Source organism: Epinephelus fuscoguttatus, linkage group LG22 (assembly GCF_011397635.1).
Source record: "Epinephelus fuscoguttatus linkage group LG22, E.fuscoguttatus.final_Chr_v1".
NCBI lineage: Eukaryota > Metazoa > Chordata > Actinopteri > Perciformes > Serranidae > Epinephelus > Epinephelus fuscoguttatus.
Window position 1 is genome coordinate 12,956,139 of NC_064773.1, and position 25,391 is coordinate 12,981,529.

At 42.2% G+C, this 25,391-nt stretch overlaps 1 protein-coding gene across 1 annotated transcript in view; it reads right to left on the reverse strand.

Annotated features, from left to right (window-relative positions):
• The window catches only part of prrt4b (proline rich transmembrane protein 4b), a 33,773-nt gene extending 12,005 nt beyond the window's left edge, over window positions 1-21,768 (reverse strand). Inside the window, exons 1-3 of the mRNA XM_049567169.1 lie at window positions 21,632-21,768; window positions 11,045-12,195; window positions 931-1,074 (exon numbers count right to left, since the gene is read on the reverse strand). Of these exons, the coding sequence (XP_049423126.1) occupies window positions 931-1,074; window positions 11,045-12,104 (1,204 nt within the window). The 5' untranslated portion in view covers window positions 12,105-12,195; window positions 21,632-21,768. The remainder of the gene's footprint in view (window positions 1-930; window positions 1,075-11,044; window positions 12,196-21,631) is intronic.
• Window positions 21,769-25,391: the final 3,623 nt, after the last annotated feature.

Consider the following 25,391-nt stretch of genomic DNA (forward strand, 5'->3'; position numbering starts at 1 on the left):
GGGTCTCATGTACCCACACAGATCTCCGATTCCCTGTGCCCAACAAACTATTTACTGACAGCCTCTCACCCTCAACCAGAGCTACAGCAAGTAGCCTCTGCCTCAACATTTTAGGAACTAGATACTAATTGCTGTTAATAACTAAAATGAAGAAATAAACAGTAGATTGATTTCACCAGAAGCTTAGAATCAGGAGGTGAGTCCATGGTTGCCTGGCAACAATAAAAAACAATAAAAAGGCACAGCAAGCTTTTTTTTCTCACTAGTGGCATTTAATTCTTAAAAAAGGCAGTGCAGAGTGCCTTGCCTTTCTGTGTGACTGGGGCCTGAGGCACATCACCATTGGCTTCACATCTCAGACCCAGAGATAAACCCTTCTAATGTTTTTGTATGTTCGGTCTCTAACCCTATAATAAGAGTGCTCTGACACCCTGCCTTAATGAATAGATTCTAAAACCATTTAAACAGTAATACTTTATTCATTGGAACTGACGTGTGCAGCAACTCATTCTAAACTACTCGGCTGTCATTGGCCAGCACATAATCAATACCTGTATGTGTGTTTCTAAAGGCAGCTATTGTCACTGGATCAATGATTATCTATCTGAGAGACACATTTGTTTGTCGAGTGGCATTTTTCCCTGTGTCTTCCGTTCTCCGGAGTTCTCCAAAATCACAGCTTGAACGAGCAGTTTTCTCCTCCCGTTGGAAGCAATTAGTGGCTCCAGGCAAAGGATGCAGGGTAATTGTTTCTGCTCGTCCTCTGACAGATTGACAGACATTCAAACAGCTACAGGACGGCTCATGAAACAAACAGCCTGCAGTCCTTTTGGTAGTCCAGCTAACACTATGCCGGGGCAAACACATGCTTAAAATGGATGGGATTTTCAAAATGTGTTTGTTTACACCTCAAGGGATTTGTGTGCTCACCTGTGCTCTGTGGCGGGGACGCAGTTAGCAGCTTAGCGGATGGCGTGGAAACGTCTGCCAGCCTGGTGTCACCATCACTGTCTGCTGGAGGAACCACACCTTCCTCAGCCTCCTCAGCCCCCTTATCCTCTTTGCCTGGCAGCTCTGGGAAGACACATGCAAGTTAACCTCTGAGTGATCTTGCAGCGATCAGGAGTGCAATATAAAGGACACAACACTGGAGCTCCAAATAGTCTGAGGAAAACAGATTAGCAAATGTGGAGTCTGCCAAAAGAAAGTTTAACCCTCTCTGTCCTCTGCTCGCAGCATATCTGAGACTTCACGCTGCAGATCGTTGAAGGACTATATTTCTTAACCCAGTTCTGTCAAATGGATCGGTCTATCGCCCACTTAGTTGTAGCCAGTCATCCATAGCGCAGTAGTCTGGCCCTCTGTAGTCTAATTACATTGACATCCTGATGTGTGTGTGTGCAAGTTTGTGAGTGTGCGTCCTAGTCCATCACAAATCAAGACCCCAGACCCGTTTCATAAAGAGCACAGACAGAGAAAGAAAGCAAGAGGCAGACAGAATAATAAAGTAATGATTATTCTCTTCTCCCTTTGCTTCACTCACAAAATATGTGTTCACAGTTGGCCCTCTGCACCGCGTTTATGTGTTTTACATCACAGTGCGGCACTTATAAATGAATGATGGACCAGATGAGATTTGGGACAATATTCAGCGAGCGAATCTGTTGGGGAAAAGCCGATGAGCTGACTTGGTGATGAAGCCGGGGATAGCAGGTACACTGCGAGTTTATAGCTTCAGAATTAATATTAATAAAAGACACAGAGGCATAAGGCTAGTGGGAGGAATAATGAGTTAGAAAATAAAACAGCTACGAGGCAATGCAAGCCGCAATCGCACAGTCTAATCTAGGTCATGCTCACAGCTCCCGAGTTAATCGTAAGTTTTAAAAGTCTCCAAAGTGAAATCTGCTTTATTGCACTGTCAACTCCGACACAGCTGGGTATGTCTCAGCCAAAGGAGGAAAGAGTGATGAGAAACAAATACTGACACATGTACAGAGCTAAACACACAACACACCACAGTTTAGTTATATTTTGAGCCCCATATATACAAATATTTCTTGATTTGTGTGTTGCTTTTTACTTTTTGTATTGTGTTTAAAACTTAAGATTTTAATGGTACCCCATGGAGTTTTTGATTAGTAGAAGCAAAAAAGTGTGTCCCTGCGTCATCTACACAAAAGAACACATCACAATACACAGTCCACAGTTTCAGGCTATTCAGCTGATTGATTGAAAAGCAGCGGGGCAAAAGGCAATAAAGATGACAACTTCATGATAGTAAACCTGAATGTAAACAAGGCACGAATCAATGCCATACCCTACGCCTTAGCCTGACGTGCACCTTCCCAGAAATGTAACTACACGTTGTGGCGACACAGACCTCCTGTCTATCTTTGTAAGCTGAAACCCCTATTTGCTAAGCTAATTTATATGATGTAAAATGCCATAGGCTTGTGCTAATAGTGTTAGCATGTTGTATATGTTTGAAAAACGTGTTTGTTTTGTTGATGAACCTTGCGAGTTGTAATGGAGCCAAATTTTGAAACGTTACCTTTGTTAAATGTTGGAAAAGTCTGCTAGCTGCTAGGCTAATTTATACAATGTAAAATGCCATAGGCTCGTGCTAAAAACATTAGCATGTTGTATTTGTGGGGAAAATGTGTCCAGTTAAAGACAAGTGCTTTGTCCATGAACGCTGCGGCTTATAGTAAAGCTGATTTGTATAGCTGTGTTTGAAATTGTCAGTAATAAGCCATGTTTAATGTGTGTTTAATGTGTGTTTTGGATCAACTAAGCTATATAGCACTTCACAGAAACCATGTCGCAACTGCAGAGTGACACAGATACACCACTGCACAAGTAAAAATGCTCACAACGCCCTATGCGTAGGCTACAGAATAGAGCCGACACACAAGTATAAATAAACATGCTGTCTGTGGTCATTTTGAGTTGACTGACTGACTTTGCTACAAGCCGCTGGGCTGTAGAAACAGGTGACGTGCTTTATGCTCTAAATCCAGGTGCTGGCGATTTGACCAGCGGAGTTGCACGTGACATCATGAAGCTCAGACGGCCAGTTCACACCGTTGCAATGTTCTAAAACGGTTTTGTCTCGTCCCAAAATCTGTCCAAAAATATTAGCAACATGAGCAACCCTCTCCCAAATCCAAAAACTGGAGTGGTAAAGCTCAAATATGTGATGTCATCAAGTCTGGAACTGTTCAACACACAATAAATTGGGAAAGATGTTTTAGATGATACTGACAGCACCCAGGGGGATGTATATAAGTACACTTTTTGTTTCAGAACTGAGAATAATACAATAGAATAAAAGAGAAAACAAACAGTCTGGGGGTCCATAAGACAGGCTCCCATTCAATGTCTATGGAACACCTCCAGACTTTATACTTGATAACATCAAAGTTTTTTTCTGGCTTTGAGAGAGAGTAGCTCTTATTCACAAATATTGACTGAACTTTCCTAGGCCATGGGAATAACTATGGGAACTGCCCATCGTTCCGACAGCCCATTGTTCCGACCATATGAAACCCATTGTTCCGAAGTCCCGTTGTTCCGAAATCATCATGATGCCCCGTGGTTAAGGTCTGGTTAGGTTTAGGCACAAAAACCACTTGGTTAGGGTCAGGAAAAGATCATGGTGTGGGTTAAAATGAAAAAGAAAGTGACAGACACATAAGCTGTGAGCCTGCTTTGCCTCAAGCCTTTCCCAGCTGACCCGGTCGCAGAGCCGGTCGCAGCGCACCATCAAGGTAGAAATACGCCTGCCGGGAGCCATTCAGCACCGCGGACCGTCGGACTAATGGGATGTCGGACCAATGACATGGACCCGGGAATAACATACTGGAATCCCTAATTTAGGTGTTGCTATCCTTTAAGCTGTTGGTTGTTGAGCATGTCAAGTGAGTTGAAGGGAGACACTGAACATCACAGCCACATCACTGCAGCATCTCAACTGTGCAGCACAGACACTGATGTGCCAGCAGATTCAATTACAACAGCTAACAAGATTTGCTACAAATGAGATGTAAGGACAGTAAACACACACACACACACACACAGTAAAGACAGTGGAACTCATCTCTTTAGCATATCACAAGCAAAATTACTGATGACCAGCTATTTACAGAGACTCTGCTGACACAGCTAAACGAAAGCAAGGGGGGATGAGAGATATTACTTTCTGAGCAGCTCAACACTAAACGCGTGCTGAATCAGGCCAGACAACAGAGTAAATGTTGGCATTGTATGTTTCTGTGAACCACAAAGTCGTTACATTTGTACGTTCCATACATATCACATCAACGTAAACATAACCACACGTGATTGTTGACACATAAAGAAAGTACGCGCTACATAATAGACCACACAGGTGGTCTACGTGGTTGTGAGCATTTATACTTGTGCGGTGGAGTGTCTGTGTCACTCTGCAGTTACACCTCCAAAACACTAGTCGATAGTGGGGTTTCTGTGAAGAGTTGTAAAGTTTAGTTGATTCACACATTAAACACACATTAAACATGGCTTAATAGGGACTATTTAAAACACAAGTACACAAATCATCTTCACTATAACTCACAGCATTCACAGACAAACACTTGTCTTTATCTGGACACTTTTCCCCACAAATACAACATGCTAATGTTTTTAGCACAAGTCTATGGCATTTTACATTATATAAATTAGCCTGGCAGCTAGCAGACTTTTCCTCTACTCATATGAAGCCAGGGACAACAGCAACATTTAACAAAGGTAAAGTTACAGAATTCAGCTCCATTACAACTCACAAGGTTCACTGACAAAACAACTGTCTTATACTAAACACATTCTCCAAACAAATATAACATGCTAACATTATTAGCACAAGCCTATGCCATTTTACATTAACTGAGGGAAATGTTTTTCAGTTTACAAAAACAGACAGGAGGTCTGTGTTTCCGCGATGTGTAGTTACTTTTCTGGGGAGGAGCATGTGGCACAGGGTACGGCGTAGGCTCTACATCGACGCAGAGCTTATGCAGGCTCTTGACGCAGAAGTATAAATCCTCCATTATTCTGGCAACTGGGTTGCTTTGTTATCATTTTGCTGTTTACCTAATGAGTACACACACCATTTCTTTTGGTCTTTATGACCTTAAAGTATGATTGTTTATCCATTCTTTCTAAGAGAAGAATCTTCTTCTTCAGGCTTTAAATGGATATTTCTCTAATTTAGGTTTCATCCCGAGATACAGCGTAAATTGAATTTAAAGTAGCGCCCACAGTGCGCAAAATCTTTGAGGTATTGATGGCCATTTTGGCGCGGCAGTTATTCACGGCATATAATGTTTCTCCTCATTATCTTCAGCTTCCAGAAATAATAAACAAAAGATGATGCTGCACTCCATTACACTCTGTTTTATCTACGTAAGCCCCCGAGTGAGTTTGTGACATAATACACGAGCTTGTAACAAACACACTGAGCTCGGAGTGATAAGACAGAAAAAGGGAATGGGGTTGGATAGCAGTGCAGCAGAGAGTCACATAATCAGATGCATAAAAACAGGACATTATGACTGAGATAGCTCATCTCAAATGTACTTGCACAAAATTACATCACGTTGTTGCTAATTTGGCTCATTCCTAAGATAGATACTGCGGGATTCATGGTGTTTTCCAACTCCATTACACTCTCTTACTTTAAAATCAGTCTGAATGAAGGTAAAGAAATAATCCAGATTGTTCTATAATTGCATATTTGGAAGTCACAGCCTGAGAGCTGCGGTCAAATCCTATAAACAAACAGGCCTAATCCATGCAGTTTTTTAAAACTCGCGAACTCTGTCAAGTCAAAGGAGTCATTATGAAGAGATTAACATAATATTAAAGTCCGCACAGTTTTCGATTTGCATTAAAGCCCCTTTTTTCCATGTCATTTCTATACAGGGGCGTTAAATATTCATGTCACATGCTGTGCCTTTAAATCCATTTCCTTAATCAATTAATCTGTCAATGGCCGTGCTTTAGCTTTAGCTGTTTGGTACAGCGCTCGAATCAGAGACAATATATCCTCGCAGGTGTTAATGGAGTGTGTTAAGGGTCTGGTCTCGCCGCTGCCTATTAGTGCAGCATACAGTAATGGAAAAGGTGGGAGGAGGGGTAAGAAGGAGCAGGATGAAGGAAAGCCTTTTGGAGGGAAATTTACAACAGTGGCTATCTGGGATAATTTTAAAAAATCTACATTTTCAACCCCCACGTCTCATCAGCCTCAACCTCCAGTTCTTTTTTCCTGGCTTTCGCTCTCTTCTCATAATTGCCCTCGCCATCTGAGTGTCGGAGTGTCCCTTAGTCGAGGATTTGACACAGATGCAGAGCATTTTTTTCAAAGCTGACAGCCTCCTCAAGGGCAACGGCACATGGCAAACGCTCTCTCGATCAATGGTAACCCACTCATTTGTGTGGTGAAGATGTTCCACACCTCCTGTAGGGGTGAAGCTTAAAAATACATTACAGCGCACAAATAGAGTGTTCATGTTGGGATAATGTATGATAATGCAGGTGCTTTCATTTTCTTATTAGTCTCCTCCCGTGTCCTTTGGCAAGGTGTGATCGTTTAAACGCTGCAAGACTCCAGCACAATACCACACCAAGCAGACTACTGGGGTGCAGAGAAAGCTCCGTATTGGTTTTCATTTCTCCATGGATGACTAGAAGCTTCTCTGATCCCTGTCAGGACATTTTCACTCTTCAAAGCAGCCGTAGCTGACATGTCTGTCCACGGGAAAAAAAAAAGTGACAGGGATTTGTGTTTGTACAGAGGCAGAAAGATTGCAAAAGGAGGAGGGGTGCAGGGTGGGAGGGTGGGAGGGAGGGAGGATGTAGACTAAATGGCAAGAAGCATGTTCAGCATCCCTGAACAGCGACTGGCGAGCGGATGGTCCCAATGGGGAGGAGGTGGTTTCGCTGAGTGTGCGCTTGGAATACTGATACACGGCCACAGCAGCCCTCCCCACCCGGGGCCAAGGCCCCTATCTTTTCTGTATGCCGCCGCACGATGCACAGCCGAAAACAAGTGCAGACACAACACAGGGTGCTGCAGACAAAACACAACATGACCAGTTTTAATTCAAGCAGCGCAAAACAGCGTGGGAGATCTGGAACAATTGAATTCCTACACTGCAGAATAACCCATTCACTTTCAACCTTTGTTTGAAGATAAGTAACTGTTAATGTACTTTTTGACATTGTGCAGGACACATTTCTATCTTTAAGTATTTAAAATCTGAACCTCAAAATCCTGGGAAACAGCAGTTGGACCTCATCTAAAGGTCCATTTGGTGGCTCTTCTCAAGCTTTTGATCGTATTGCACATGAAGGAGAGGACCTTAAAGGGATAATTCACCCCAAAATCAAAAATGCATATTCTTACTCTTACCTGTAGTGCTATTTATCAGTCTAGATTGTTTTGGTGTGACATGCCAAGTGTTGGAGATATCAGCTGCAGAGATGTCTGCCTTCTCTCCAGTATAAAAGAACTAGATGGCACTCAGCTTGTGGTGCCCAAAGCGCCAAAAAACACATTTGACGAACTCAACAGGAATGTCTCATCAAGATAATCCCCAGACCTTGTTGTGAGCAGTTTCATGTGGAACTTTCTACTAATCTACACCCACCAACCGTATCACAGCACAGAAGAAAAAAATGCTCCTGACAATCTGAGATGTAAACATTAATAGCGTCATTCTTGGCTGAGCTGTAATGTTAGCTAGCTCAGTGATGCTATGTAAGCTTGCAGTAGATGTACACTTCCTTCTGCACCATCTCAGTCTCACTCTGAAGTTGACAAAATCCAGCGCTCAGGCAGTGACTTCCACTGTCAGACGCAGACAAAAAAAGCCATCCTTTAACGTCGCTGTTGTACTCAGCTGGCTGGTGCTATAATTTAACGGTGGACAAGAACAGAAGTTAGGGAGTCGAAAATACAAGTAAGACGGGCAAACAAACACCATATTTTGCCCGGGAGAGCAGTGTTCACGTCTTGTAAGATCACAAAGCCAAACCCTGACGTTTTTTCCTAAACCTAAGCACAGGCTTTTGTTGCCTAAACCTAACCATGTGCGTTAGTTGTTGAAGGAAATGAAACGTCAATTCATTGTGTCGTACCAGCATAGTGCGGTGGTAAACGGAAGTGTTTTTTGAAGGACGACAATGCATGTAACAGGCAGAACTTGAAAAGGGTGTCCCAGAACAACCAATGCACTCAGAGTACCTTGCCTGTCATATCTGGACATGGAAAGTCCATATTCAAACGCTGATATGTGACGAGGTCGAAGTGATGATGTGTTTTAGTTCCTACATGAAACTGCTCACAACAAGGTCTGAGGATTATCTAGAGTCTGTAAAGAGACATTGCTGTTGAATATTAGAGATTTTTCTTTTTTCTTTTTTTTGGTGCTTAGAGCACCACAGGCTGAGTGCCATCTAGTTCCATTTTATTTAAGAGAGGGCAGACATCTCTGCAGACAGTATCTCCAACGTTCGGCAGCTGATTTGGGGGTGAACTGTCCCTTAAAGGCGCATATAAAAATAGAAACACCCACAATTCTATGACAACTCAGCTGTCCGCTGAGAGAGATTGTATTATATGATTAAAAGCTCCAGAAAAGCTACTAAATCACCCGTAACATGAGATTTTGTCGAGCAATAAGCTAAAGGTTATTTAAAATAACAGAAAGCTGAGATGATTTTAGAGAAAACTGCATTTTAGAAAAACAAATAAACATTTGGAGCAGGTGCAGTGAGGATCTGAACACTTCTTTAAAAAATGTTTTAAAATTGATTAAATAATTAATAAATATGAAAATGTGTGAGCATAAATAGCATTAAGCATTAGTACAATATGATTTTTACACCACATAGATTATGTATTGTATGAAGGGTAATCATTTTAATTGCTTCATCATTATTTTGCATGATGGTTTGTTTAATTATCTATGGACTCATTTAAATTTCAAATTCAAAAACATAAATGTTTGCACTGATATTAATGGACATGTTGTGGGATGTCAGCATTAAATCATAAAAGCAAATCACTTTGCACAAGCAGAATATCATTATGTCCAACACATTGCAGACACTATACATCCACCAAACAATCATGGTTTTATCAGCTGGACACTAGCCCTCCCCGGCTGAGAATAATCGACCCATCATTTTCTGTCCCAGCCTTTGACCCTACATGATGAATGCGTCTGTACCTGGAGGAGGACCTTCCTCTGAAGTCTCATTAAGCATACAGACACCAGACTGCCACGACTTATGGGGGATGGGCCTTGAAGAAGGAGGTATTGCCTCAATGTCGAGTCAAAGTCTCCTGAAACCTACTGGCTACTAGAAGCGGTTTCAGCTCATCATCTTTCCCTTTTCATGCTCTGTGGAGAGCCAAAGCCCCACTGAGCAGCGTTCAATCAAATACTATTTCCTTCCATTCACTGAGGTAATGGCTTATGCAATGTTGGAGTGGAACTGCTGATTGAAAACTCATTATAGACTGTTAAAGGGACAGTTAAGATTTTTTTTTTTTAATCGGGTGGTATGAATTACTCGCTGGCAGCGATTGTGAAATGCAAACTTAAATTAGTCAACAACAACAACACATAGCTCAAAAAAGATTTTTAACTATCCACAACAGATTGCACAACAGACTTTGATGCTTTATTCCTCTTTCTCTGCATCATGGAACTATTATGGTTCAGTCTGTGGGAAACAAGCATTGGAAATGCAATAAAGATGTTTAATTCTGTTGTGGATGGTTCTGATTGCTGTACTGTGGAACAACTTCCATTTCTTGAGCTGTTGTGTTGATGAAATGTATATGTCTGCAGGATTAGGCAGGATTTATACTAGTGCGTCAGCTCTATGCAGATAGTCTACGCCGTTGTGAGCATTTTTACTTGTCAGGTGGTGCATCTGCTGCAGTTACACCTCCAAAACACTAATCAGCGGCAGGGTTTCTGTGAAGTGCTATAAAGTTTAGTTGATTCAAAACACAACCAAAACACTTATTAAATATGAATGAATAGAGACAATTTCAAACACAAATCAGCTTCACTGTAACTCGCAGCATTCACAGACAAAGCACTTGTCTTTATCTGGACATTTTCCCCACAAATACAACATGCTAATGTTTTTAGCACAAGCCTATGGCATTTTACATTGTATAAATTAGCCTAGCGATGAGCAGACTTTTCCTCTACTCATATGAAGCCAGGGACAACAACAGCATTTAACAGAGGTAACGTTACAAAATTTGGCTCCCTTACAACTCACAAGGTTCATCAACAAAACAACTGTCTTATACTGAACATGTTTTCCAAACAAATATAACATGCTAACGTTTTTAGCACAAGCCTATGCCATTTTACATTGTATAAATTAGCCTCGGGGAGATTTCCTCTTCTCATATGAAGCCAGGATAAATCACACACGAGACTTAAAACGCTATTTTTGTGGAGGCAAAGTAAAGTAAATAAAAGCTTTGTTTCCACTGAGGGAAATGGTTTCAGATTACAAAAATAGACAGGAGGTCTGCGTCGCAGTGACATGTAGTTACATTTCTGGGGAGGTGCACATTAGGCTACAGAATATGATGCGGCATTGATTCAACACTGAAGTATAAATCCTGCATCAGTCTGAGCTAAAGTCTTTCTATTAAAACCACCAACGGATAAAACCACACTACAGGAAAAAATGTTAACCCTACCTTTAAGATACTTTTACAGAAACATTAATTCCAACACATAACTCGTCATTTCAGTCATTCCAGACTTGTACTTAATGAGTGTTGACAGGGTTTCAACAAGATCAGGATTTACGCTAATGTCAGACCTTTGACCTGTCACCATGTCAGAAATGTCATCGATCGAGCGGAACTGTCTGCAGCCTTTTGACAGCCCTCTATTGAACACTTTAGACCTGCCTGCACATGATTGATCACATCTATAGAGTCAATCCAGCTGCTATTGATTGGTTTAACTTTGCTTACCTTTTGCTATTGGGAAGTTATCCCTTTGGCTCTGGGTTGTGCTCGTTATGGATTCCAGCACTAGTTTGGGATCGATCCCCATGGCAGTGGTGATTACCCCTGGCTGTTCCTCCACAGGGCCTGACCTGGCCTGGGAGAAGCCCAGGTCAGCCTGAGTGGGTTGAGTTTCTGTGATTACAGCCTCCCCAGCATGGAGGGTAATACTAACAGTCGAGTCTTGTGGTTTTCGGACAAACATGGTTTGTGAGGACTCAGGGTTAGTAACAGGTCCCAGAGGGTGTCTGCTGGTCAGTGTGGTCTTCACCAGCGCTGGGGTTGTTGTTGTGGTTTGGGCTGCTGCCCATGTCAAGGCAGTGGGAACTGTAGTTTCTGGTTCTATCGTCAAAGATATCTTTCCTGTAAAAGCTTCAGCCTCCTCTTTATCAGTGTGTTCTTCTGGGAGGTGTTGTGTAGTGGCACCCGTGCTGGGCCCAGCTGCTCCTGTGGTGCCCCTCGGCGGGTGGGTATGTGTTGCATTTTGTTCAGGAGTGCTTGTGCTGGTGGGACTGTTGGTGAACAGAGTGTTTCTGATGGAACTGCTTGTGGGAGAGTAGGAGTCTGAAACAAGGGTATCATTGTCGATCTGTGCCGTGCTGCTGTGTGGAGAATCTGATGTCCCCGTGGGAAGTGATTCTGCTCTTATCTTTGTCACGCTGATTACGAGCCCCTGAGTCACAGTGGTGGGTGGTTCAGAGGCTTCAGAAATGCTCCCTTCCCCTGAACCCAAGTATTCTTGCAAGCGATTGATTGGTTCTGTCAACTCTTTGGCGGTTGTGGTCAATGCAGCAGCCTCATCGTTCTCATCCGAGCTCCCATAAAAGGGGATACGGAACGGTAGCGAGGGAAGGGGAGGGAGCTTTGGCAGAGACGGGGCCCACCAGAAAGAGCTTTGCTTGTCTTCAGGTGTGTTTTCTCTCGATGGCGTCGGTCCCCAGACGGCCTCTTCATCTGCCACAGCCTGCCTGTGAAGTAGCAAAAAACACCAGAAGCAGAGAGCCAAGGTCGGGAGGAGGCGAAGCATGCTGTCGACAGTGGCGCACGGATCGGTCACATGTTGTTCTCCATTCTCCTGCTCCCTGAGGCGGGTTTGGCTGGCTCTCTGGCAAAATGGCCTAAAAGACAAGAACACACAGGACACAGAGTGACACACTTTTCATCCGCTCTCTCGGTCAGCTAAATTTGAGTTGACGAAAACTTGATGGAATTCGCATCTGTTGGTTTTTCTTTTCATCGAACACTTTTGGAAGGCTGAAGGTCAGTTTCTCAGAGTGTGTGACCTGCTTTCAGCTGTTTTTCCAGACCGTGAAGTAAATCAAGTATAGAAACTATGCCACCCATTACAAGCAACTGCTGAAGTTAGCAGGCTAAAAAAAATATGTCACATGCCACAAATCACAACAAGAACTTAAGTAGTATAGACACCCCACAATTAGTGGTGTCCTGTTAGATGTGGTGGTCAGTATTTATGTCACACTGTTGCTGACATGCATGTTGTGTTGCAGCAGTTGGGTGCCTACACGGACTGACCAATTAGAAAACTTAAAGAACTTCCATCCATGTGTATTCTATTGAGTGGTCAAGACATAATGTGTGTGAGTAGGGTTGGGGGAGGCTAGTGAAGAATTAGGGTTTGGGTTGCCAACATAAGAATGGAGGGACCTCTTTTTCTTTTGTGGAGCGCCGAGTGGTTCAAAGTCACTAGCCTGTTGCCTCAGTGAAAAGACTGGAGCACCAAAGGAATTTCCCCTATGAGAACAACAACCTGTATGCTTTAGCTGTACTTAACTCCCCCCCAGCTTTGGCCATGCTCTCTTTCAATCTCAGATTTATTTGTTCTTTAAAGCAGAATGAATAAGATCTGTTTGTGTGGGAGAGAAACGAAAACATCAATATTCACAGAAATCCGCTATCACAATGAAGTTATCGCCTGTTTCTCGATCATGCTGTCATTGTCTTCATTAGTGTTATTTCACACTTTTTTTTTCATTGTCAGCCTCTGTTCTTTTCTCTCTGTTCTTTTCTCTGACAAGTTTATTCACAACTTACTTTTTTCCCAAATCGTCTGTGTCAACTCATTTGTCAGAATAAATGTTGTTCATGATTATTTAGCAGATATAGCTATGGTTAACGTGGTTATTTTTAGGCACAAAATCCACTTGGTTATAATTAGGAAATGATCATGCTCTGGCGTAAAATACTTGCACAATCTTGCTGAAAACTCCAGTATGTGGCACAATTGTGGCAGGAAATGCCACTGATGTCTTGCTAAAAATCACCCATTTCACTAGAAATGGCATAATGTGTCTCTAAAAAAACATCTGGTTTTGGTGGTACAATTGCAGCTTCAAATTCTGCAGGTGGTAAAAACACCCAGGTTTGTTACTGGAAATGCCACAGTGTGTCACTAAAAATCACCTAGATTTAGCACAAAGGCTACTGAAAACGCCACAGATGTTTTGCTAAGAAACACCCAGATTTGGCAGCACAATTGCCACTGGAATTGCCATAATGTGGCACAATTGTGCCAGGAAATGCTGCGGATGTTTCGCCAAAAAACCTTCACATGAAATGTTATAATGTGTCCCTAAAAATCACCCAGGTTTGCCACACAAACATCACTGTCTCTAAAAAAACATGTTTTGGTGGCACAGTTGCAGCTGGAAATGCTGTAGATGTCATGCTTGAAAACACAAAGGTTTGTTGCACAACTGCTACTGGAAATGGCACAATGTATCACGAAAAATCACATAGGTTTGGCACAAACGCTGCTGAGAACGCAACCAATGTTTTGCTAAGAAACACCCAGGTTTTGTGCCACAATTGCCACTGGAAATGCCGCAATGTAAGGCTAAAAATACCCAGGATTATTGCACATTTGCCACTAGAAATGTCGTAATGTGTCCCAAATAATCACCCAGGTTTGGCACAAACGCCACTGAAAACGCTGTCGATGTTTCGCTCAGAAACACCTGGGTTTGGTGGCTCAATTGCTGTTGGAAACACTGCAATGTGTTGCTCTAAAACATCTGGTCTGGTGCCACCATCACCACTGGAAATGCCGTAATGTGTCCCTAATAATCACCCAGGTTTGGCACAAACGCCACTGAAAACGCTGCCGATGTTTTGCTCAGAAACACCTGGGTTTGGTGGCACAATTGCTGTTGGAAACACTGCGATGTGTTGCTAAAAAACATCTGGTCTGGTGCCACCATCACCACTGGAAACGTCAAACTTTGTCTCTAAAAGCACCCAGTTTTGGTGGCACAAGTATATCTGGAAATACTGTAGATGTCATGCTTAAGAACAAGGTTTGTTGTGCTGGGAATCACCTAGGTTTGGCACAAACGCTGCTGAAAACGCCGCTGATGTTTTGCGAAGAAACACTTGGATTTAGTGGCATAATCGCCACGGGAAATGCTGCAATGTGTCGCTAAAAATCACCTCATAAGGTTCCACAAATGCTGCAGGAAATGCTGCAAATGTCTCACTGATGAATAACCAGAATTGTTGTTGGTCTCAAACAGTGGTCTGCAGTTTGGCAGCCATATTGCCTAGGTGTCCTGCTATCCATCACCTCCACCTCTGGATGAAAGTCAGCTCTTATACATGTAATCAGAAGTACGTCTCTTTGGAAACATTGATATGATACGTATGAAATGTACAAATGTAACGTATCCATGGTTCGCAGAAACATACAGTGCCAACAGTTTCTTCTGATGACTCAGCTGTCTCTCTACTCTCTCACGTTCTTCCTTTTCTTCTGTTGTACCCACACACAAGACAATTAGCCACTACCGTATGAGTCTCAGGATTGCTGTCACTGATCAGGCGAACAGAGACTTGCCTGCCATCTCCCCCTCCGTTCCCACCTGGGGGGATGAAACCAGCCTATATATACCGTCAGATACAGAGATATGAAGACTGACTACTGGTGGGGGGTCAAACATAGAGCTTCCTACTCACTGCCTAGTTTTAGCATTTTGACTGAGCAGCGTGAAAATCAGTTTCCAATGAAGTGAGGTTGTTTATAGATGCCTGTGAACTCCAGCTTGCACCAAGCAACCCACACACGGTCACATTTCATGCGTGCAGAGATGTGATTGTAGATGACTTTGGATCTGACTCTGCATGTTAGCGCAATTGTGTACTTGTTCGCCCACATGTACTGTTCTGTAGTAGGTACACCCACCCACGCATACACACTTTCTTCAAGTTATTTTAACAGCTAAGTGCTTACAGAAAGGCCAATAAACTATTAAATCTGCCTTTAAAGAGAAAAAAGAGATGTCTTGTTGAGAATTTTCTTATTAAGTATAGAATCGTTTTAATTAGTTTTGAAGCTCGAGGCAAATGATCTTCTATCCTTGATTGCCTTTTTGTTGATTTGATGCATAACTGATCAATAATTCAGACAGTGGGGGATATGTATAATTTATTTTGGCTAACATTCTCACGTTTCACTTCAGTATCACTGTGGCCCAGCACCATGGTAAAAGGAAACTCATGTAGAGCACAAAACATTTTCTTCACGTCACAGTACATCTACCAGCATGTTTTTAAGTCTATGATTATAGAATCCCTCAATCACAAAGATTTTTATATGCATGTTATCACCACAGGAGCAGTTTGGGGCAGAATTGAGCGCATGCCCTCCTGTTCTTTCCGATCACTGAGCTGAGTAGAAGACTTTTCCATTCTTACTTTGTTTGATTTGACTCAAGTAGCATAGCAGATGGTATTTTGTTGATGGCTGACTCATCCTGTCATGGCACACATGCTGATGCTTTAGATGATTGAAGATAGATGCCTTTTAGTCTTTCACCTTCAGTCAAGTAGCAGAATTTACTGCAGCTCGGATTTGATCACCACATTGCAATTATCTACCATTTCAAAGCCCAACAGAAGATGTTTTTAGTTAATTAAACATGGAAATATACACATACACACTTCAAGGTCAGGATTTTCTAACATATGCTATATTGCTGGATCCCACCACATCGGCCAGTACACTGTAATGTTGCTCCAAAACCTGCAATAATTGATGTTTTTTTGGCCACTTTTGGTGGAATCAAGCAAGGATCATTGTCAGCAAACTGTAGCATTATTAGAATTCATCTGGAGTTGTGTTTCTGGTCACCTGAATTTACATCTAAATATTCCCTCCACCTGAGAGCAATGTGGCTTTTTAGCTGCTAAATGTTTTACTGTGTTCATTAGCAAGTGTCTAACTGTGGGTGGAGCTTTTTTCTGAAAACAGCTGACTCCTGCATCTAAAACACGACAATGAGATCAGTGAGAGTGACTCAAAACATTAAAGCTGCAGCCCAAAAACCAAAACAATGAGCTGAAAGACACTAGAATCCATAATAATGACCTAATAATTCTAATAATTTTCCACAGGTTTGTCACAATCGCTGTATTAAAAAGGTGGACAGCATGACAGCTCCCCAAGCAACTGTAAAGTGAGGCAACATGGAAGTGACAAAAACTGCAGTTCCTCAAATGGCCACTTGACGCTGGTTTCTGAAAGCGAGTCAGTCCCCATAGACCCCCATGTTAAAATGCCCAACTTTACAGCAAACTGTTTTCATCTCCGTTGCTGATTTTAGCATTCATGACAATTGTTCAGGGTAAATTTTCACCTGTACTCACCTGTTTACATTTTATTAAGGCTAAAACTTAAGCATATTTAAGAGCATGGCTGCTTGAGTAACAGGCTGTCTGCGAGGTGTCGCTAGGTTCTACAAGTCCGCCCTCTGGTCTAAATATGGTCGCTTCTGGCTCCCGACAACCAAGACAGCGATGGCTGAAGTGCAAATTTGAGGCCTCAGAACGGCAGCCAACAAACTAACAGATAATATCACATTAGCTACGTCCATTATTTTTTACTTTCTATGCAGCTGGCCCAAACTGAAGCCAAAACATCAAGACCACCCGCTGGTGGCTGGTTGCAGTATAAGTTTATAAACCCCTCCCCCTCCATGTTAGCAGATGGGACAAGGGCCAACAAACTACTAAATAAAAATGCAAGATGGTTTCTGTCTTCTTTAGGTCGTTCTTATCACACTAATGTATGTTCTAGTGTTCATTTTTCTGATAAGTTTGGTTTTCTATAGTTATTTGATGCTCTACAAAGGGGGTGTGATGTCATAATTGACATAAGTGTGTGTCAATAAATGGGTCGAATGGGTGCTTGGATGGAATTGTACTGCAGCGACACCTTCTGATCACGACCACGCAGACTCCAAATGACAAAAATAACAGTAGACATTTATTTATTTAGGCTTCATTTTTGGATAAAAGCAGCTTTAACATGTAAAGAAAACATTTTTGGTAAGTTAAGAAGAGCTTGTGTCCAGCTGCCAGTGCCTCGGTGCAGAAGTGCATTAATCAATTAAATCTTTTTAACAACCATCAAGCTAACAAATTATCCACAGCGCGAGTCACTAATGAATCACAAACCACACCACAGCTTGTGCTTTGCTCTCATTCCACACTGGGCCTTTAACTTTCTTGTCACCACATCAAACACATGCCTGTTAGTGGAGGCATTGTCTACTTTGACAGGCAACAGAGCAAGTGGAAAGGAACTATAAAAAGTGTCTGTGGGGAATTTACAAGTCCCTGCTATTATTTCGCTGGCGTTTTGTCTCGCTGCTCCTGACAAAGACGGGGTCCGCCACTGTAGCGTGCTCAATGGAGCAGAGACGGAGAGGCAGAAGAGAAGGGCAGAGAGCAAAAGACAAGGGCAACAGAGGAACGGGAGAGAGGGAGACAAAGACATTGTATTGACACTCAGTGGTGGCATTCGTATTCCAGGAGAGTAAACTCTGCTGCAGCCTCCCTAATGCTCACTTTAGTTTGTTGCTAGTCTCTTTTATTAACTCTGTAAACAGACTCCTGTCTTTCAGTTTAGTCTGTGTGCTCACGAGAAGCCCCCACTGGCTCTCTTCTCCCAGGACCATCAGCCATTCCTGATCTCAATCAGCCTTCAACCTGCTGTAACATATTTCTCTATGGAAAATGCTCCATTCTAAATTAATCTGATGGCAGTATTACAGAGTTACAAGCCCCTCTGTGATCACTGTGATCATATTAAGGCCACTAATGCGCGAGAGGACAAGGAAGAGAGGAGTAGAAAGGAGATGGGAAGATTAAAAGAAAGGTGAAAGACAAATGCAGTGACTGAATTAGAGGTGTGTGTCTCTCCTGATTGAAATGGAGAAGCTCTGCACCGAGGGGAGTCACAAATGGAGACGAATTGACTGCGGCCTATGTCATTACTATTTAACAAACTTGCTATGAGCACGGGAAGGCGTGTGAATCAATGCCACAGTCCGGGATAATGGAGTAATTTACCTCCCTGCAAATGGCTACTGTTGTGGGTGACAGTTCTCTGAGTCTGCTGTGTGGGCGTGCATATTTACAAGCACTACTTCTCACTCTGTTATTATTTCCATGGTTATATGTAGGTGCGCTTGTTATTTACATGCACATCCTCCCCCGTGCTGCTGTGTCCTGAGTTTTCGATTGCAGCTCTTTAACATCACAGCTCTATCGCCCATCTAAGGAGTCAACATATGGCTTTTTCCTGTTGTCCTCTCCTGACTTTGACGCTACGCCGGGATGTCAATACTGCACAGATTCAATCTGACTGGCCCGCTTTAAGCCAGCAGGGATTTATTCTGCATAAAGCAGTACATTTGAAGGGCTTTATAAAGAGTTAGAGAGCTTAACGTAGCAAATGGGTGTCTGGCTATACATATATCAATCAGTTGTCGTCATCGTGGTCCCGGCTAATTCTTGTGACAGTGTGAAAAGAGGGTGAACAACCAAGAAAAGTAAATATAATTTTATCATTTCCCCCAAAAAACAACTGTCTACTGTTTAAGACCTTATTAATTTTCTTCCACGTTCCAGGATTCATTTTACGCTTGGTTTGTTTGATCATTACAGACAACACTACGATATTTACATCAATAAATATTGATTAGATACTTTATGCCATATCAATATTGTAATTTAAAATGAATCACTCACGTTGCTAGTATTCTACAGTATCATGTCTTCATGATATGCCTGTATATTGTGTGTAGTTACATTGCCACTGCCCAATTTGTCGCCTAAAAACAGAGACAGACATACGTTGTCTGTTTCAATGCAAACTGATTTTATTTATCGAAAGGATATGAGACCGATATCTTCTCTTCTTACTCTAAACCAGGAAGCAAATATGTGTCTCAAAATGTCAAGCTTTTAAATTAACTTAATTATGCTGATTTTCTCGTATGTTAACACTGTACTTGAACCCGATTGTAATGGCAACTAGCAGCACTTTTCACCGTGAATAATCAACAATGAAAGCTTCTTACACAACTAGACATGTTCCAGCAAGAATATGATCCAAATTTGGGGAGAAATTAACAACATCTGCAAGTAACATTAGCCTACATGTTTTCCGGATGTTAGCATGTAGCTACAAGTATGTTAGCAGTGTACTTGCAGCCGGGGAATGGCTGTAACTATAAACATTGGCACTTTATGCTGTGAAAAATCACCACTAAGTGCATCTAAACACAACCGGACATGCGATCCGAAATCGGGGAGAAATTTACAACATTGGTAACCAAGATTACATGTTTTCGTGATGTTAGCATGTAGCTACATGTAGCAGTTTTACCGGCTCAGCCTTTTTCCCCTTTAAGGGCGGTGGCCTTGTGGGTAACCTGTGAGGGCGTGACGTGTACTTCATTGTGTGTGGGAAGAGACGCTCTCTCGGGGTGTCATGGTGAAGATGGCGGGCAGCACAGAGTGATGATAGTCAGCTGAATTAAGTGTCTAGATAAGATCGGGGCTACTGAGAAGGCCGTGTTTGTTTGTTTTGTAGTGAAGACTGCAATAAAGGCATTGTTTTGAACAGCACCTGAACGCCTCGCCACCCTTCCTTCTGTAGAGTGGTCTAGGCTGCTAGAAGCTAGTTACCAGCTAATAACTAATAACGAGCCAAGCTACATTAATGTTAATAAACCAGCGTGTTCCCAACTACGGTTCGGAGCTGGTAAGCTGTCACTGAGAGAGGTAACACAGTATAGGCTGCGTAATGCTAACAGTTTAAGTAGCGTGCATGGAGCAGACATTATGACATCATACTGTAGCCAGAGTAGCAATAACTGTTGGAGACGAAGTGTTCAGAACGGTTGGAAACCTGAGGATTTTGCTCATAGGGATTACGTCGAAAAACATTTAGCACATTATTTAAAGTTTGGTCACGTATGTGTCCATGTTTGACATCATTTTCAAGTTGAATTTCTGACGTCCAACTTGTGACAGATCCGCAGATAGAAATGGTGCAACCAGCCACAGTCAATAGTGCCTGGACACTGTTGACCATAATGAAAGCTGCTCTGATGTCCACGGCCAAATGAGCAGCATCCCGTGCAGGACTCCAACAGGTTACGTATGTCCTGTAGCCTTTAAAACCAAACAACTTCCCGAGTCATGCTATTTACAAACAAGATTAAAGCCTTGCTATTCTAGTCCGCAGGGTTCCCTCTGGTGATTCTTTGACATGCCATTTTACAAATCCAGTTTCCACATGCGTAAGTCCTTTCAGAATATTGGCAGTATGGTTAATAACATTTTCTGGACTTTGATTTCTCCATGAAAACTTGTTGACTCCCTCAATTTTCCCCTTTCGCTCAGATTAGCCTGGCTCTCTCCGCACATCTTCCCTGGCTCTCATAATCCACCTCTTTAAACCCCCACTTTGACCACTCATGAAACATATTCCCCATGCTTGAGACTGACATTAATTGTGGCCGGGCTAATGCTTGTGTTAGCCCTAGAGCTGATGAATGCGGTGAACCTGCCGATTACAAAGGAGGCTCTCAAATGCAGGCGTTCCATCGGCTGCCTTTGCCATGGTGACAGCTGAAGCCAAAGACGTCTCGCTAATCCCCGGGATTTAAGCACCTTTTGGACTCCGCTGTTCCGCTTGCGGGAGTGTGCTGCACTCACATGCAAAAGGCCAGTTGCAAACACACACACAAACAATCCATGCTCGCAGGAGCATTTGCATGAATATTCTGTACATCCTCAAGCTAAAATGGAGAGAGTAAACACGGATTGCATAATCCACGCCAGATATCCATGAAAATTACAGATGTTAAGCTTTATGTATCAGGTTTATCCAGATGACTCACACACTCCTGGCATAAATACACCTGCCAACATACACATTTCTTGTGTGCCTATAGATTTTCCACTCAATGACTCCCTCTGATCTCCTTAATCTCCATTTTAATTGGCATCAAAGCACCTAGATCAACCACAAGCTCCCCTTACATGAGCCAAAGGAAATACAATATGTGTGTGTGTTTACCTATAGCTGCAGCTAGAGTGTGTTTCTCAGCGGGGAACAGCATGCATATTAGAGTCAGAGCCACACATCTCTATTCCTAGTTGCAGAGCAGCTGATTAACACACATGCAGAGAGACACACAGAGAGAGGTACAGCTCTGTGAACACACAGATGAAAACACGTCTTACCTACAGATGTACGGAATCAGATGAATCCACAGCCAGCAGTGTGTGTGTGTGTGTGTGTGTCTCAGTGTGTGTGCTGCAGGAGAGACCGTCGTTCTGAGCCAGTGTAGGTTCGTCTGTGTGGAATTGAGTTCCAGTCGCCCTCCCTCTCGCTCTCTCTCTCTCTCTCGCTCTCTCTCTCTCTCTCTCTCTCTCTCTGCCTCTCCTCTCTATGTCTCTCGTTCACTGCATCAGTAGTCCACTGTGTGGGTCCTATCACAATGCCTGTGGTCACACCTCACCGAGCAAATTGTTCATTAGCGGAGATCAGCCAGTGCTGTGGACACTGGCAAACAGGAGTTGTGCAAACATACATGCTGAATATTACACGTGTAGGCTGAACACACCTGCATGTGTACACACACCCACACACACACACAAGCAGAAAGCTTGTAAAAAATTTGAATACTGCTGCTTCAAAGCGCTATATTTAGACCTAATATGTAATATGCTGATGTTCACTTTTTAGCTCAGCAAACACTACTCACCACTCCATAGAAAATTAGCTTACCATAAAACTTACTAGCCTATGTTTGGGGCAAGGGGTGGGCGATATGGCCCTGAAATAATATCACGATATTTCAGGGTATTTTGTTATAATGATATATATATATATATATATATATATATATATACATATAATTTAAGAAAACAGTATTGCAACAAAATAAGCGATGTTGTTTTACAGTTTGCCTTCAAATATTCAGTAAAAACCTAAACAAAAATGATCTCATTTCTTTAGTTTGTAAACAACAACAGTAACGCCAAGTGAGACTCAGATTCTGTATACAAATCTACCACAAATTACACATTTAAACAGCTCCCAAATACAAGAAAAATCTCCTGGGATCTATATATATATATAAATCAGCAGGTGATTTCCTTCTTTTTGTAAAATGCTAAATGATTGAGTTGTTTTTTTTCCCACCTGGACATTTATGCTCTGCCATCTCTCCTCTAATCACCACGCTGTAACCTGTGACAGGCTGTTATGATACCACAACTATCGCACATTCACATATATGGAGTTTTTATCGAGCGGCAAGCGTCATGTAGGTTTACATTACCAAAGGTTTGTGACAAAATCACTTGATGACACCAACTCCCTGTGTGCACACGGCGAGAGAGGAGAGGGAGAGACGCTGTGCTGCTGCTGGAGGAGCCGCTGACTGAGTTCCCTCTGAGCGGTAAGTCACTAAAAGAGTCTGAGAAGTCCGGGGCTGTTCATAAAACATTCAGGACGCCACAGTTTATTCCACACTACTGAAGCTGCTCCTCTTTTTGGATCCACCACAGAGTCACAAATTATTTCACTTTCAGCCATGTTTTCATGATATTAAAAAAATAGCCTATACCCGTGTTATCATGAGCGAGATGATATGGCACACTCTTATCTGGGACGTGCCTTTAATTCCTCTCACACAAAAAGTTTGCTCAGCAAAGAAGAGAAATACTATCAAATTCTTTTTGTAAACCAACATGAAAATTAGGCTTCAAATAACATATCGATTACGAATCATTTGATTTAGCTCCAACAGATGCATCAGAGAGAGGGAGGTATGACACTTGTTTTACAGCACCCAGCATACCGACACAATACCACTTCATCCTGTTAATATATATTATTATTTGCAACTTGGATTAATTATTATGAAAAACCATTTTGATTCTCTTGGTCAGTGGACCCTTATGGACTAATGGAATAAAAAATAACTTACCGGGTTATAACCTCTGGGGCTGAAAAATGAAGCCAGCATCGAAGTACCAAAACTGCAGTTCCTCAAATAGCCACTTGAGGCTTGCTCCAGAAGCAATTCATTATGCAAGTCATGGCAAATGTATAGGGGGGCGAATTTCTATATAACTCACTAATTAAAATTTTATTAAGGCTTTTAGTTACACATAATTACGTGGTGGCCCCTTTGAGTGACAGGCTGCTAGGCGTCCAAGTATGGTCACCTTTGGTCACTTCTGGCTCAAAAAATCCAAGATGGCGACGACCTAAATGCCATGCTCAAGGCCTGAAAAGGGGAGTCCACACACCAATGGGTGATGTCACAGTGGCTTTGTTCGTTATTTTTATACAGTCTATAGTTGGAACTGAATGTTGGCACTGGACGTGAGGTTGTGAGGTTGCAGAAATGTCCAATATGAGCAAAATTCCTCTGGGTGCTGGGCTGCCAAAACTACAAAATAAGACCCAGGTTCCATTTTAAAGCATCTGTTTTATAAGTTTCCTCCCACCCTACGAGCACAGAACCACTTACATCATGTCCAACCCTGTTCAAAGTTTACACGAGGTTGAGGAAACTCACCTTTGACACAGTTTGATACAGACACGGTGTCACTGACCTATCTCCATCCACATCTAAGGTGTCCAATCATTGGCGGGGGTCATTGTTGTGCGCCCACTTTGGCGCAACATTTCCCCGATCTGTGCCTCCATATGATCCTCAGGAATTTCCTAAATATAGAAACAATCAGCGAACCCCCAGCCCAAGGAAACATAATTTCCTGAGCAGAGGCTGAGCGGTCCTGCCTGTGATGAAGCCCCTTCCCCAGCTCGGCTCAGTCCCGCCAGCACTGGCAACATTGCCTTAATAACATATTTGACCTTGACTCTCCTTGCTATTCTTACCACCTTTACTTTTACCCCTGTGAGATAGAAGGGACTTGCTAGATGGCTGCTTCTTCTACTTTGAAGCCGATGTATTGTCATGTTTTTGTATAGAATGATTGGATTTAGATTGGACGCATTGTCTGAGGATGTATATCCGCAACACCTGATATTCATACTCCGTTATTCTGACCTTCAAAGGTAGTCAAGACAGCCATATGCTAATACTGTGATGTCTGTGAGATTGACACCGAATGTATTCCCATCACTAAACTAAACTGGAGAAGGAACAAATCCAGTCTTTTAAAGATTTAACTAACTATAAAGAATGTACTATTATTGGTAAAAGCAGCACATTTTTTAGATATTGTACAAGGTTTGTTTAAAGCCTGGTTTCATGCCGAAGAAGAAAATCAAATCATTTTTGTAATAACTGCAGACACACAGCCCAAAGGCTTTGCTTACCAAACTCATTCTGATCTCAAGACAGACTGAAATCTTTCTGTCTTATGAAGTTATGAATTTGGGACACAGTAAGCTGATCTTTAAACTGTGCTCGAGGACAGCTCCAACAACAGAGTATGTTTGTTCTAATTAAGGATCTTTAGTCACAGCTCAGTCTTTACTTATTTATATCCTCATACTGTTCTTGTTTTTTTTTTATTCCTTTAATTTTTCATGTTGTCTTTGCAGTAATACAAATATAAGACATAACAGAGAGAGCTGAGCAAATATTTAATACGAAACATTGCAATACTTGGTAGATCTTGACTGGAAGATAATAAAATTATTTTTTGCATGATATACTTATGTTATCATGATCAGTGCCAGGTTGTTCTCACGCACTGTTAGTGTGTATATGTACAAAAAGTAATGCACCAGTATTTGGATAACCCACGTAATCATAGGCTAGTAATTTGTAAAACACACAACTGGAAAGGCTGTGATCATGTCACTGATTTGCTGAGTGAAGAAGGAAGTAGTTGCAGAGCAAATGTCCACATAAAGAAGCAGGTGGACGTGGTGGATGAGGAAAAAAAAAACAAAAACAAAACATGACTTAAACCTACATAATTTTACTTGCTTAAACCTAACCTACATAACAGT